We start from the raw sequence: 13,864 nt of genomic DNA, 5'->3' as shown, positions 1-13,864 counted from the left end.
ACTTGTGTTACAAAAAAACATGATTTTTTTTATTTTGGCAGAACTAAAAAAAAAAGTTGCATATTTCTACATTTAAGTGAAAAGAAATGGATTTCCAATTTTCTCATAAGCACATAGCAAATAAAATAGAAGGCTTTTGCAGGTATTAAGGTACCAAATTTCAAGCAAGCATGTACAAGATTATGGAATACTGAACGACTGATTCTCTCTAGTAAGATAAGTGGTTGGCAGAGAGAGGGTGAGGGGTTGTTCAGAAAGCGCCAACCAGTTCAGAACTGGGGGGCTCCTGAGTTGCGGACAGGGGGCCCTGGTCATCTTAGGCACTCGCCCAACCCTTTGACACCCAAACTGCAAAAGAAAAACGGAATTCAGGGTTGTTTGAAAGTGTCACAAACACTTTATAAAAAGGCCTAGGTAAAAAATGTCAATTATTTTTCCAGTAAACAAGTAGCATTTATGTTTATTTTTAACATTCCCCTACAGGACCTTTCTGCCTCAGAAATACTTCTTTTCTCTCTCTCTCTCTGTAATAACCACTGTCCCTATTAAAGCAGAAACCAATCAATACATTTTCACCGCCCCCCCTGTTTCAGGCTCATGCCTGTAATAGATCCCACAGGCCCGACGGGGGAAAGGCCAAGTCTCCATCCAGGCCCGGCTGGGCTCACTGCAACCTGCGGTAACTTTTGCAGAGCTCGTGGTCCCGAATGTCTCCCCAGCCGCCGTTCTTGACGTGGGGGCTCAGCGGGGCCAGCGAGTACCTCTTGCCCACCACCATGGTCTCGGGGAACAGGTGCTGCCGGTTGGCGTCCAGCAGCGCGTCGACTTTGGCACTCTGGGCGGCGGGCTGGCACTGCCTCTTGTGGTGCATGCCGCAGTCGCCCGTGTGGAAGACCCTGGGGATCTCGGGCACCAGCACCTTCCAGAAGCGCGGCAGGCAGCTGACGGTCAGGTGCTGCAGGGTCCAGTCCCAGTTGTAGTCGTCGTAGGTGCAGAAGGCCTCGGCGCAGCCCATCAGCTGCTCGTAGGTGTCCCGCCCAAAGGCCATGCCCATGTTGTGCTCGGTGGACTTCCAGGTCTTCAGCTCCAGCTTGTCGGCCCGTCCGGAGAAGGGTCCCCGGACCGGCGCGTAGGTGCCCAGCGACAGCACCTGGCATTCAGGGCAGTCCCTCTGGCGCGCAGCCCACATGCGCTGCAGCACGTGGTAGAAGTCGGGTGCCAAGTAGTGGTCCTCCTCCAGGAAAAGGACCAGCCCCGGGTGGCGTCGCAGGGCGCGCACCCTCTCCCAGACGAAGTGCAACTTCCACCACCAGTGGTGCTTGGTTTGCGCAAAGGCAGCCTCGCGGTAGTGGCCGAAGGCGTCCGGGTATTGCGCGTTGAGGCAGCCCAGGCGCAGCGCGGCCGCCTGGCCCACGTCCCGGGCACAGTCCCGCGGATCGGTGCCCGGGAACTCGCCCGGGTAGAGCTGCAGGCTGAAGGGGAAGAAGACCTGCAGCACGGCGCAAAAGTCCACCGACGCGGCCAGCGCGTTCAGCTCGGCCGACCACACGTCGTGGCTCAGCACCAGCAGCACCCGGTCGGCGCCCGGAGCGCGGCGCAAAGACGCCAGCAGCAGCCGGAGGTGCTCGGCCCGCTCGTGCACCTGCACCACCACCGCCACCGCCCCGTCGCCGCCCTCCGCCCGCCAGCGCTCCTCGTTGCGCACGGGCTGGTCGAAGTTGAGCCGGTAAACCAGCGATCGGTAGTGCAGCGTCCGGTTGGCCGACGCCGATGCTTCTTCCCCGGGGAGCCACGCCGGAGACGACGCGTTGGGCAGCCGCTGGCCGGACCGGGCGGGGAGGATGCTGCCGCTGCTGCTGCTGCCGGCCGGTACCCCGGGCTGGTCTCCCGGCGGCGGCGGTGGAGGCGGCGGCGGCGCCCGATCGTCCGCCTCGCGCTTCCCTCCGGCTTCTCCGGCGCCTCCCCAAAGCGCCAGGGCGCAGGCGGCGGCGGCCAGGGCCAGCAGCAGCGCCAGCACTTTGCGCTTGTAGATGCGGAGCCTCATGGCGGCGGCGGCGGCGATCACCGAGGAGCCGGGCCCGGCGCGGCCCTCCCTCCGGGGCGCATCAGCCGAGCGGCCGGGCGGCCAACGGTGCCCTCCGCCGCGCGCGCGGCATCTTTCCTGGGCTCGATCTCCCTGCCTGCCTGCCTGCCTTCTTTCTCTCCGGAGGCGGCCAGTCCCCGCGCCCAGGCCGGATGGGGCGTGGGCGGGCGGGCGGGCGGAGGAGGAAGGAGGAGGGAGCCGGCCAGCCAGCCGCCCCGCCCCGGACGCGCCACCAGCCGCCACGCTCCGCTCCGCCGGGGCTGCAGCAGCGGCGACGAGGGCGCCGCCTCCGGATCCTCCTCCTCCTGCCGCCGCCGCTCTCCGCCCTCCACGTGCGGCTTCCGCATCCGGAGCCCCTGGCCGGCCGGGGAGAGGGAAGAGCCGGCGCTGGGGGTGGAGGGCGGCCTGGGCTCCGGCAGAGCGGGAAGGCAGAGGCAGCCGGAACGGGGAAGTCTCCAACATTTCTCCCCCGAAAAGAGGGACGAAGCATTCGATCGCAATAGTTTTATTTGTCGCAGGGATTTGAACGGCCGACCTGATTGGCAAGTCCTAGGCTCTGTGCTTTAACCCACAGCGCCACCCGCGTCCCCAATAAAAATAGGGACATCCTATTCAATAATGATGATGGGCTGCCCATGTAACTGGGCTGCCCCAGCCACTCTGAGCAGCTTCCTATCTATCTATCTATCTATCTATCTATCTATCTATCTATCTATCTATCTATCTATCTGTGTGTGTGTATATGTTCGCTTATCTCCTTGTCTCCAGGGTTGCATAACTCCTTACCCTCCAACATTTCTCTGATGAAAATAGGGATGTCCTAAGGCATGGATCAGCAACCTAAGCAGCCCATGGGGGTTGTTTAATCGGCCCACGAGCCGCCCGCTCAGCGACTCCCTGTGTGCTGTGCTAAACTGCCGCAGCACAGTGTGGGCACTCACTTCTGTGGCACCAGAAATTGTACCTGCACAGATGTTGAAAATCGCACACACGGTATCCAGCCCACGGAGGGATCTCTGCTGGAGTGAGCCGGCCCAGGCAAAGGTAAACCTTGCTGACCCCTGCCCTAAGGAAAAGCAGGACATTCTCGGATCAAATCGGAAACTGGGACAGCTTCTGTAAATCCGGGGATTGTCCCTGGAATACAGGGGCACATCATAGAAGGTCTGCAATATTAGACAATTGCCCCTCCGCCTCTGCATCTTTAACCAAGTGCAAGCCCCACCTCCCCCTTTAACTCAGTGGGGGATGGGGTATCATAGAGCATGTGCAGAGTCTTCAGCCGTGCAAAGAAGGGCAAAAAGAAGGCAGCGTCTCCTCTACCTAGAACTTTTCCCTAACAGCTGGTTGTTAGGAAGAACTGGTACTTCCTTATTTCCTCCTCCCTCTCAACCAGATTTCCTTTTGTGTTGCGCCTTTTTAGGATTGCACACAAGAGGATGCGGGTTGCTGTGATTTTGTTGATCTGCCAAGTCGCAGCATAAACGTTATTTAAGTAAAAGAGGAGTTGCTGACACCAGGCTCTGAGATGGGTGCAACAAGCGTCTTCATTTTAATCCCTCCCTGCTTGGGAATGGTGTGGCCTTGCTTTCCAAGACATCCGCCTGCTGCAGCTGTTGCATGAAGGGCCAGTTGGAACTCAGAAGCAAATGCAAATTACTTGGCAGTTTAAAAACAATCATGTCCAAAAGAAGCGTCTGGCTGGAACTACAAGACTGAAAAAGAAAATGTTTGTGTGTTGCATAGAAGGAACTGGGGAAGGTTGGAGAGCTCAGAAGAGGAATTTTCTGAAACCTTGGTAGTGGATTTTAATTCTGGAAGGGACCAGCTATATATTACAGCCCCACTATTCCTTTTGACACTTCATTCTGACAAAAAAAGGGATCCGTGGAACTCCGAACTTCATGTACAGTATTCTTCTCCCCTCTGCAAACCCATATATGTCCTTGGTAGTACAGTGGTACCTCAGATTACATACGCTTCAGGTTACAGACTCCGCTAACCCAGAAATAGTACCTCAGGTTAAGAACTTTGCTTCAGGATAAGAACAGAAATCATGCTTTGTTGGGGTGGCAGCAGTGGGAGGCCCCATTAGCTAAAGTGTACCTCAGGTTAAGAACAGTTTCAGGTTAAGAACGGACCTCCGGAACGAACTAAGTACTTAACCCGAGGTACCACTGTACTCTTAAAGCAGCCCAGGCCTTGACCATGGAACACCTCCTGAAATTCCTGGGTCATTCCATATCAAGTGATCCAGCTTCTTTACTTCATGTCATCCAATTTCCTTAATATTTTGTACATTTGTGGAAGGATCAAAACTAAGTTCAAATCTAAAATTTTAATTTTTTATCTCATTCCGTTTGTGAGTTATGAGGGTTTGATATTTCAAAAAATTGACCATTTTGGCCTTTAAACCTTTAAAGCTCAGCCCAGGATTGAGATTTGTCAAAACTAAAAAACCAATCTCTTCAGAACTTCATGGGCTTTAATGTATGTCACATGATGGGTGTACTTTAAATTTGTTACAAAATCTAATACGATTAAAATTTCCCCAAGAAATTTTTGCTTCCTGCAAAATTTCACCGTGGGATCTCACTGGGATCACATTAATTTTTATTTTTTGTACAAACATGTCTGCCTTATTGGGTTCCATTTAGGATAAACGGGTCTCTCTGGAGTAAAATAAAACAGAATAAAAAAGACTACAACCTATAATATCAGTTACCGCAGGCATTTCTTTAGAAAGTTATTCAATTAAAAGGTATATGAAAAGCTAGTCAGGCTTTTTAAAAAATGTGTTCCATAGCAGAGTGACAGCTTGCTGTTGCATGATACAACAAACACTTTGAAAAATATTCTTTAGTACTTAACGAGAATTCTTTCAAGGCGTTAATTCTGTTGGCCGAAGTCTTGTTTATTTTAGAGTTGAACTTAGTTTTGATCATTCAACAAGTGTACAAAATATTAAGAAAATTGGATGACATGAGGTAAAAAAGTTGGGTCACTATATGGAATGACCCTCTTACACTGGGTCCCAGTATGTTACCGAGCACAATTCAAAGTGTTGGTGCTAAACGGCCTCGGGCCAGTATACCTGAAGGAGCGTGTCCACCCCCATCGGCCAGTTTGGACACTGAGGTCCAGCGCCGAGGGCCTTCTGGGAGCTCCCTCACTGGCGCCCGCCCTGTGGAACACCCTCCCAGCAGATCTTGAGAAGATAAAGAACTACTGGTACTCAACTTTTAGAAGACATCTGAAGGCAGCCCTGTACCGAGAAGTTTTTAATGTTTCATGCTTTATTATGTTTTATATATTCTGTAAGCCACACAGGGTGGCTGGGGAAACCCAGCCAGATGGGCAGGGTATAAATAAAATCCTCATCATCATCTCCATGGGGCTGGAAAGCAGTACAGCAGCCCCAGAGTTAAAGTGGCCATTTAGTTCTAATGGGCCAAAGGTTTCTATCTGTGCTGTCACTGTATTTTGTACATTTAGAATCCTTCATGATCCTAAAGAGCAGAGACCAGGGAACAGAAATATGCTGGTGCGATCTATGTTGTTTCTAAAGCCCAGCTCCATTTAAGAGTAATGCAAGACTCATTTCACATCATTTCAGACTCTTAAGCATTTATTTGTTCTTTTTAAGAAATAAAAGAGGCTTTCAGAAGTTAACTGATGCAAAACTTGCTTCACATGATGCACTCCATAATAATTCTTGCATACAGAGCACACATTTTACAGGCAAAATCCAGACTAGCAGGGGCCCAATCCTTTCCCATTCTTGCATCACATACCCCTGTCCTTTCAAACTACAATTTCTGCACATGGGCACCATTCCCAAAACACTCTGTGCCTGCATCTGGTACTCGGAACAACCAGTTCCTGCATACAAATTTTAATATATGATGAACTGGCCACCACAATATTTTGATTTGAAGCACGTTATTTTTGCATCGGTTCTTCAATACCAACACAACAGGTTGTGTGAACGTGACAAACTTCCTTTTGACAATGGCATGAACGTTAAAAAATCAGCATAAACTCTGTGTTAACTAGTAATACTGTCCTGTTCAGAGCGAACACCATTTCAGGGAACAGATTTTGGGAGACTGATGAAATAACCTGGAGCTTGTCTGAACAAGTCGCATGCCATCCAGAGAGGCTCCACTGCAGCCAAACGTCTAGACACACTTTGAACATGTTCTGCTTTAAATAACAAACAGCTAACTATTTTTGTAGGTAGAACAGTGTCCTTATAATGCACAGGAGAAGGAAATCAGGTTCTTGCTTGAGGGCACGACAAAAAGAGTCCTCCTGCTCAATCATAGCGATGAACAGGAAGGTGAAGGAATATGATATTCACATCTTGAACATAACCTGCCACTGTCAGGCAGGGAGCTTCCCTGATCTATGCAGGCAAGAGAGTTTCATAAAGAACCTGCAGCCTTTGCTAAACTGCATTCTGTTTCGAATGCAAGCCTGTCTCCCTTGCTCCTTCTGGATGATGAAAAAAGGAAAGGCCTGGGAGACAACTGATCTCTTGGCTCTGCTTCCTAGTGTCCCAGCATTGCTTTCGACATCAGACAGCGTCTGTTGCTGAGTGAGGCTTCTCAGACCACATGTGGTTTTCGGTTTCAGGTCATCGGATGCTTTGCAGATGTCTGTCCAGGAACTGAGAGTAGCAAGTCAGAGAGCAGAAGTAGCGGAGGAGGGGGGCCTCTGTGCTCCCCATGTTGTCCACAAGGACAACCGTGTGCGCCACACTGTGGAGATTCATGGTCACGGTCGTCTGAATGAAGCTGCTTAGGCAAGCTCGCCCACAGTGACAGCTCTTTGACATGTCCAGATCGTGACAGAGGTGAGAAGGGAGGACGTGGCAGCTGTACGGGAGCCTGTGAAAAGAGAACAAGGCCTGGATGTGAATACAGTTCGTGCCGAGCAGTTTCATAGAGCCTGGAAGCCTGTCTTGGAAAGAAGCCTGCAAGCACTGTAAATTAACATATTGAATGTATGCACCCCAAACACACTTCTGAGCCAAATACCCTGACTTGCAGAGACTTCCAAGGCTTCCACGCCAGCCAGGCCTGTTTCCCAACCCTACCTGGAACCGTCAGGGATTGACTCCGGGATCTTCTGCGAGTCACTAAATATTGTATTCGTATAGGAAGCCCCACAAATGCACACCAGCACATCATCCTAAGGCCTTTCTGAAATTCTTCCATGAGCTTTACCTACTTTTCCTTCACGTTACAATTGTTTCTTACACTCAACAGTAATCTTAACACTTTAGGGAAAGTCCTAAAGCGTTGATATGATTATTGACTGTAAGAAACAATAGGAAGGAAAGGGATGCACTGCTTCTGGCATTCAGAGCCCCCCCAACCCCCTTACCTGTAATTGATCATTGCTCTAGCTGAATGTTCCCACAAAGTCAGTGGTATTTTTAGCTGTATGTCGGGAGCAAGGGGATTGGGCTGCTCAAAAGGATTGCCAAATAAATCCAGGCTCTCGAGGGAGAGTTTTCCAAAGCTGTTGGGTAAAAAGGGGAGCTTGTTCCGAGCCACGGACAAGAAGCGGAGCTGGCTCAGTTGACCGATCTTGAACGGCAGCCTGATCAGATCGTTGTCATCCAACTTCAAGTGAATGAGCTCCCGCAACTGGCAAAACTGGGCTGGAAGCGCTTTGATTTTGTTCTGGCTGAGATCCAGAGACTGGAGCGACTTTCGGAGGGTGGAATTACAGAGGGCCGCGCCAAAGGACTCCAGGAGGTTGCCCTGTAGGCTGAGCTCCTGGAGGGACACGAGATCCCCAATTGTGACTGGCAGCTTCTTGATAAGGTTGTGGCTCAAGTCCAGTTTCCGGAGGCTCTTCAGGCCAAGTATGTGCGTATCAATGCGGGGTAATTTGCAGTAAGAGGCCTGGAGTTGCTCCAGAGTGTATGGGAAGCTCTGGGTGAAAGGGTAATCCTTCCTGGATGTTATGGTCATCTTTGTCTTTGGCTTCTCAACTTCAGAAGCTTTCGGTGGGGCCAAGGTGGACAGCGGTAAGCTTTCCTCGCTGGTGCCTCGGTCAGCCAGCTTCATTGCAGAGAGGAAAGTCTTCAGGTGGCCGACATTTGCCTGCAGCCAAATAGGACACCAAGATAATAAGCATTTGCAGATTCAACGCTTTTGTCAATGCGCTGGCACTTTCTGAACCATGACACCCAACACGTGGGAAAGGATCAGGTGGCAGCCTTTGGAAAGCACAATGCATTTTTGTCTGGCATTGTCTCTGCCACAATTAACAAACCACATTGTCAACAGGGGCATTGAGGGAGGCTGGGCAAATACTGCTCTAATATTAAGCGGGGCCTGTAAGAACAGGACTAACTATTGAGACAGCAGAAGAAAGCTTCAGCATTGTCACACCGTACAACTTTCATGAATAATCTGGTCCTACAAACCGAAACCTGCATTGTTCTGAAGCACAAAGCTTAAACTTAAAAATCATTCTCAAAACAACGAGAAAATCTCTACCTCATTTCTAAAATGATGCAAATATAAAACTTGCCAGCCAGAATCAACATTGATGAAAGGTATTTTAAGTTGCAAGATATCTCTCCCAATCTGTTCACTAACTTAAGAAATGAAATATATATGGGGACCATAAGCCCCAATGGCCCTTCTAGTCCAGCCTCCTGTTCTCACAGTGGCTAACTAGATGCCTGTGGGAAACCCGCAAGCAGGACCCGAGAGGAACAGCACTCTCCCCACTCCTGGTCCCCAGCAACTGGCGGTTATGTATTTAATATAGAGAGAGAGAGAGATAGATAGATATACATATAGCTCTATATATATATATAGCTCTATATATATATATATATATATATATATATATATATATATATATATATATAATATGATATCTACATAACTTAAACAAGTAGAATCATAGAATTGTAGACTTGGAAGGGACCTCAAGGGTCCTCTAATCCAAGCACCTGCGATGCCAGAATCTCAACTAGATCATACATGACAGCTGGCCATCCAACCTCTGCTTAAAAATCAATGAAGCACATACATTACGATGCATTTTTATTTCTTCACTGTGAGACGGCCAAGACGTCACAAAGCTGCCAACTGCTATTTCCTAACCTTGGGAGATCAAAGGAGAAGCTAACGAGCTTCCTGCTGCATCCAAACTCCTGTGAATCAACCCCAAATTTAATCATTTCAGCAGAGTCAGGTTAGAGGTTGGGGAGGGTGCATGTCTTCCTGTCATCCAAGGAGGGCTACCTTGACACCATCCTAATTTGGCAAGTGAGAACACGCAGTTAGAAGACCATCTGCTGCCCCTGGCCTGACGCCATACCTTGCTGAGACAGATGTCCACGGCTGGCTCCTTCAGCCGTACGGTGGCTTTTCCTTCCTCCACGAACTTAGTAAAGAGCTGCTCTATGTTCTCTCTCAGCTGTTTTCAAAAGGAAAAGAGCACAATAGAGCCATGAGCCTGTAAGTAAACATTCCCTGCTGAGAACCCGAAAACAAGCTTCATGTTCAAATTGCCAACCAGATATTCCGGCTTTAAAAATGTGGGAAGGGATTCACAATCTGTTCATTTTATAAAGCCCCTTGTGACTGGACAGTGTCCGAAAGATGAGCCTGATTCAGCAAAGCTCTTCTTAAAATACTGGTGGCACAGCTTCCCACTCCTCTGGAGCAAATGGCACCTTAACTCTCCACTGTTCCCTATTCACCACTGCAATATCCCAGATCTGCCCCATGGCTTTTCAAACCAGGACCAAGGTGATAAGGACTGAAAGCACAAGTTCAGAGCAGGAAGACGGAGGCTGCCGAATAATCATATACAAAGCTAATATTTGACAAAAGCAGCTTTGGAAGGGCTTCTGCTTTCCAAACAACGTATTATCTGTAATTTTTAAAGCATTTTACACAGTGGCCAAGTAATTGCCAATTCATTAGTGGAATTAGTATCCGATTTCAGTGTCCTAATCTAGTTCTTCAGCTCCAGGAAGTACTTCACCTTGAGTATCTGGGGACTTCAAGCCTGATAAATTTTTGCTGCCCCTTTACTTGGGCACGTCCTCCAGCTTTGCTAACGTGGCTGTTGCCATGTCGCTCTTTGCTTCTGTTCTCTGCCTCTTAAGGGACCCGCATGTTCTGATCAGAGCTACAGATAAATCCAAGTAACTATTATGGAGTACATTTTCCAATGTTGCAGCAGCCCTCACTGCAGCTTTCTCCCTCAGGTGCCAACCAGGTGACCCTTAGAAATAGCTGTCAACGTTTCCCCTTTTTAAAGGGAAATTCCTTTATTCCGAATAGGATTCCTTGCAAGAAAAGGGAAAAATTGACAGCTATGCCCTTAGAATACCGGTATACCTGAAGGAGCGTCACCACCCCCATCGTGCAGCCTGGACACTGAGATCCAGAGCCGAGAGCCTTCTGGCAGTTCCCTCATTGCAAGAAGTGAGGTTACAGGGAACCAGGCAGAGGGCCTTCTCGGTGGTGGCACCCGCCCTGTGGAACACCCTCCCTTCAGATGTGAAGGAAATAAGCAGCTATCCTATCTTTAAAAGACATTTGAAGGCAGCCCTGTTTAGGGAAGTTTTTAATATTTAATGCCGTACTGTTTTTAACATTTGATTGGGAGCCGCCCAGAGTGACTGGGGAAACTCAGCCAGATGGGCGGGGTATAAATAATATATTATTATTATTATTATGATTATTATTATTATAGCTTACAGGCAGGGCATGATGGGAGTTGGCCTCTATTATTCCCTAGGTCCTGCTTGCAGGCTTCCCATAGGCACCTGCTTGGTCACGGTGAGGCCAAAATAAATGAACGGCACCCTCGTCTTGGTCCTCATTACATGCAGAGGAGGGGCTGCTGGCAGTTCTGGGCAAGAGTCTCATAAGAGCTTCAGACGAGCTTCCTGGATCATCAGTCCAGTGGCCCATCTAGCCCAGAATCCTCCTCTCACAGTGGCCAATCAGATGCTCACCAGAGGAAGCTAAGACCCAAGCACAATAACAGTCTTCCCTCTTGCAGTTTCCAGCAACTGGTATTCGGAAGCATGCTCTCTCCATCTGTGGAGGGCAGAGCGCAGCCATCGTGGCTAGTATCCATGAATACCCTCTCCTCTATGCCTTTGCCCAATCCTCCAAGCTTCTATTAGGACAGCAAAAGCTCAAGGACTGCCTCCCCCCACGGGCATGGACCCAGACCCTGCAATCATGATCTGAAGGCCCTTCTTCGTGCGCCTCCTTCATGAGAGGGTCTGGAGGGCAGCAACACAAGAAGAGGATTTTTCTGTGGTGGCTCCTTGCTTGAGGAATGCTCTGCCCAGGGGCGCTCACCTGCCCCCTTTCTACACCTCTTTAGGCACCAGGCAAAAACATTCCTCTTCTCCCAGGCCTTTCTAATAATAATGAATAAGCAAGATTTTTAAATTTATACCCCACCCTTCCCGTTTCAGAAAACCGGGCTCAGGGTGGCCAACAACAAATGTAAAACAACTGTAGCAGCAGCATAAAATACAGTATAAAAACATGAATAACAACAAAATTCAAAGTTCAAGAATCAATTTGGGGGAAATCCATCTAATAAGAATTAGATAGATACCCGGGCTAGGTGGCTGAATTAGTCCTACTTGGGCCAGCGAGGAGGCCAGGGGATAATTAGCTAAGTTGCTTATCCCCAGTCACTCTGGGTGGCTTCCATTCAAGTGTTAAAAACAATACATTAAATATTAAAAACTTCCCTAAACAGGGCTGCCTTCAGATGTCTTTTAAAGATAAGCTAGTGCTTATTTCCTTCACATCTGGTGGGAGGGCGTTCCACAGGGCAGGCGCCACCACCAAGAAGGCCCTCTGCCTGGTTCCCTGGTTCCCCTCGGAGCTGGACCTCAGTACAGTGGTACCTCGGGTTAAGTGCTTAATTCGTTCTGGAGGTCCGTCCTTAACCTGAAATTGTTCTTCACCTGAAGCACCACTTTAGCTAATGGGGCCTCCTGCCAAAGCACGATTTCTGTTCTCATCCTGAAGCAAAGTTCTTAACCTGAAGCACTATTTCTGGGTTAGCGGAGTCTGTAACCTGAAGCGTATGTAACCCGAGGTACCACTGTAGTACTAATAATATTTAAAATACTTTTATAAGAAACGGGATAAGACGAGCCTCCCGTGGGGCTTCCCAGGAGCGAGAAGCCACCACCGAGGAGGCTCCGAGGGGAGAGAGGGAGAGAGAGAGAGCAGGGCCGGGGCGCGGCCTGCCTGCCTGACCTGGTACTTGGCCCCCGGGCGGTGTCGGGCGGTGCTGACCAGGAGCCAGACTCCCCCTCCTCCTCCTCCTCCGGGCGGCTTCCCGAGGGCCAGCACAGCCCTAGCGGCGCGGCCCGGCCCTCGCAGCCCCGCCGAGGGGAGCAGGCGGCTCGCCACCGACACCTCGCACGGCAGCCGCATCTCCGCCCGGCCGCCGCCTCAGGCGCCGCCAAAAAACCGCCCAGGCCACCGAGCGCCTTTCCCGCCTCCTGCGCGCGCATCGCGCCGCCGGGAAAGGATTCAAACCGCCACACAGCCAAAGGGGGCCTTCCTCAACCCGGTCGCTTCCATACTTACGTAGCGGCGCGTCGCGGCTGACCAAGGCGCTGCCTGCCTGATGAACCCCCGTCTCCCAATCTGTACGCGGCAGCCGCCCCCTGACCCCAGAACCGTTTCTTTTCCCTAGAGTTGTTGCGCCAACTTCGCTTCTCTCTCCTCGCCCCCCCGCCCTCAGAAATCCAAGTGCAGCAGGCGGGTTAGGTAGACGCCACATCTTCCTTCAAGGACCCCCAGTGCGAACCCGCCCGTGGGACCAGCGACGTCTGATTCCATAGAGATGGAGAAAGGGTAGAAAGCAACTCTATGGTCTCCTGCCGTCTCTACTACAGTATCTTCCGGGCAGGCTATAAAAGCCAGTTATCGCCCTCTAGCCGCAAATGATGGTATAGCGTTCAACTCTTAACTTCATCAGTCTAATTTTGTTTGGATACTTAAATCTGAAAGGCACATAGGCGTTGCCAAGGGGGGGGGTCAGGAGGCAGCTTCCCCCTCCCTCAATTCAAGTAAATAAATAAAAATACTAAACTAACTGACCGAACAGATAGCTTGGTTCTGCTCCCCCCAGCTTGTGGGTTGGACACAGTGAGGAGGTTTTCTGGACCACTTGAGCCATTGGGCTGATCCAAACACAGGCCTCTTCTTATAATTTACTAACAGGTGGGAGGCAGAATAATAATTTATTATTTCTACCCCACTCATCTGGGCGGCTTCCAACAAAAGATTAAAAATACATTGAAACATCAGTCATTAAAAACTTCCCTAAATAGGGCTGCCTTCAGATGTCTTCTAAACGTCAGATAATTATTTATTTCTTTCACATCTGATGGGAGGATGTTCCACAGGGTGGGCGCCACCACTGAGAAGGCCCTCTGCCTGGTTCCCTGTAACTTAGCTTCTCGCAGTGAGGGAACCGCCAGAAGGCCCTCAGAGCTGGACCTCAGTGTCCGGGCAGAACAATGGGGGTGGAGACGCTCATTCAGGTATCCTGGGCTGAGGCCAAGAAGACTTCACCACCGCGTTATTGCTCTGTACCCTGTCCACAGCTTCCCACAAATGGTGATGAAACCTCTGGAGGCAATGGCACAATCCTGGATGCATAACTTATCACTGAGAGATGTGCCATTCATTGCTTATAGTTGAAATATTGTTTACAGCCTCAAATGCGGGAATGCTGATGTCA

General features: G+C 50.0%; 2 protein-coding genes and 1 long non-coding RNA gene across 5 annotated transcripts; 1 reads left to right on the top strand and 2 right to left on the bottom strand.

Annotated features, from left to right (window-relative positions):
• Positions 1–2: 2 nt before the first annotated feature.
• Positions 3–2,156, bottom strand: MGAT2 (alpha-1,6-mannosyl-glycoprotein 2-beta-N-acetylglucosaminyltransferase). Its single transcript, XM_082230140.1, has one exon. It carries the CDS (start codon positions 2,042–2,044, stop codon positions 665–667), a length of 1,380 nt encoding a protein of 459 aa, XP_082086266.1. The 5' UTR covers positions 2,045–2,156; the 3' UTR covers positions 3–664.
• A 2,112-nt stretch (positions 2,157–4,268) lies between these two features.
• On the top strand, positions 4,269–6,541 carry LOC309528562. Its single transcript, XR_014217807.1, has 2 exons — positions 4,269–6,214; positions 6,257–6,541. It is a non-coding gene; the product is annotated as an uncharacterized lncRNA (long non-coding RNA).
• Positions 5,694–12,601, bottom strand: LRR1 (leucine rich repeat protein 1). 3 transcript variants are annotated; one of them, XM_082216100.1, is made up of 4 exons: positions 12,367–12,597; positions 9,437–9,535; positions 7,475–8,202; positions 5,694–6,975 (listed from the first exon to the last, which is right to left on the bottom strand). In XM_082216100.1, exons 1-4 carry the CDS (start codon positions 12,544–12,546, stop codon positions 6,723–6,725), a joined length of 1,260 nt encoding a protein of 419 aa, XP_082072226.1. In that variant the 5' UTR covers positions 12,547–12,597; the 3' UTR covers positions 5,694–6,722. The 3 variants fall into 3 exon arrangements, with proteins under 3 accessions (XP_082072226.1, XP_082072227.1, XP_082072228.1); XM_082216101.1 differs by having other exon boundaries at positions 12,406–12,597; XM_082216102.1 differs by lacking the exon at positions 9,437–9,535 and having other exon boundaries at positions 12,367–12,601.
• Positions 12,602–13,864: the final 1,263 nt, after the last annotated feature.

Source organism: Podarcis vaucheri (assembly GCF_965113315.1).
Source record: "Podarcis vaucheri genome assembly, chromosome: 1".
Lineage (NCBI taxonomy): Eukaryota > Metazoa > Chordata > Lepidosauria > Squamata > Lacertidae > Podarcis > Podarcis vaucheri.
The sequence above is the reverse complement of the archived record's forward strand: the minus strand, read 5'-3'. Positions and strand labels throughout refer to the sequence as shown.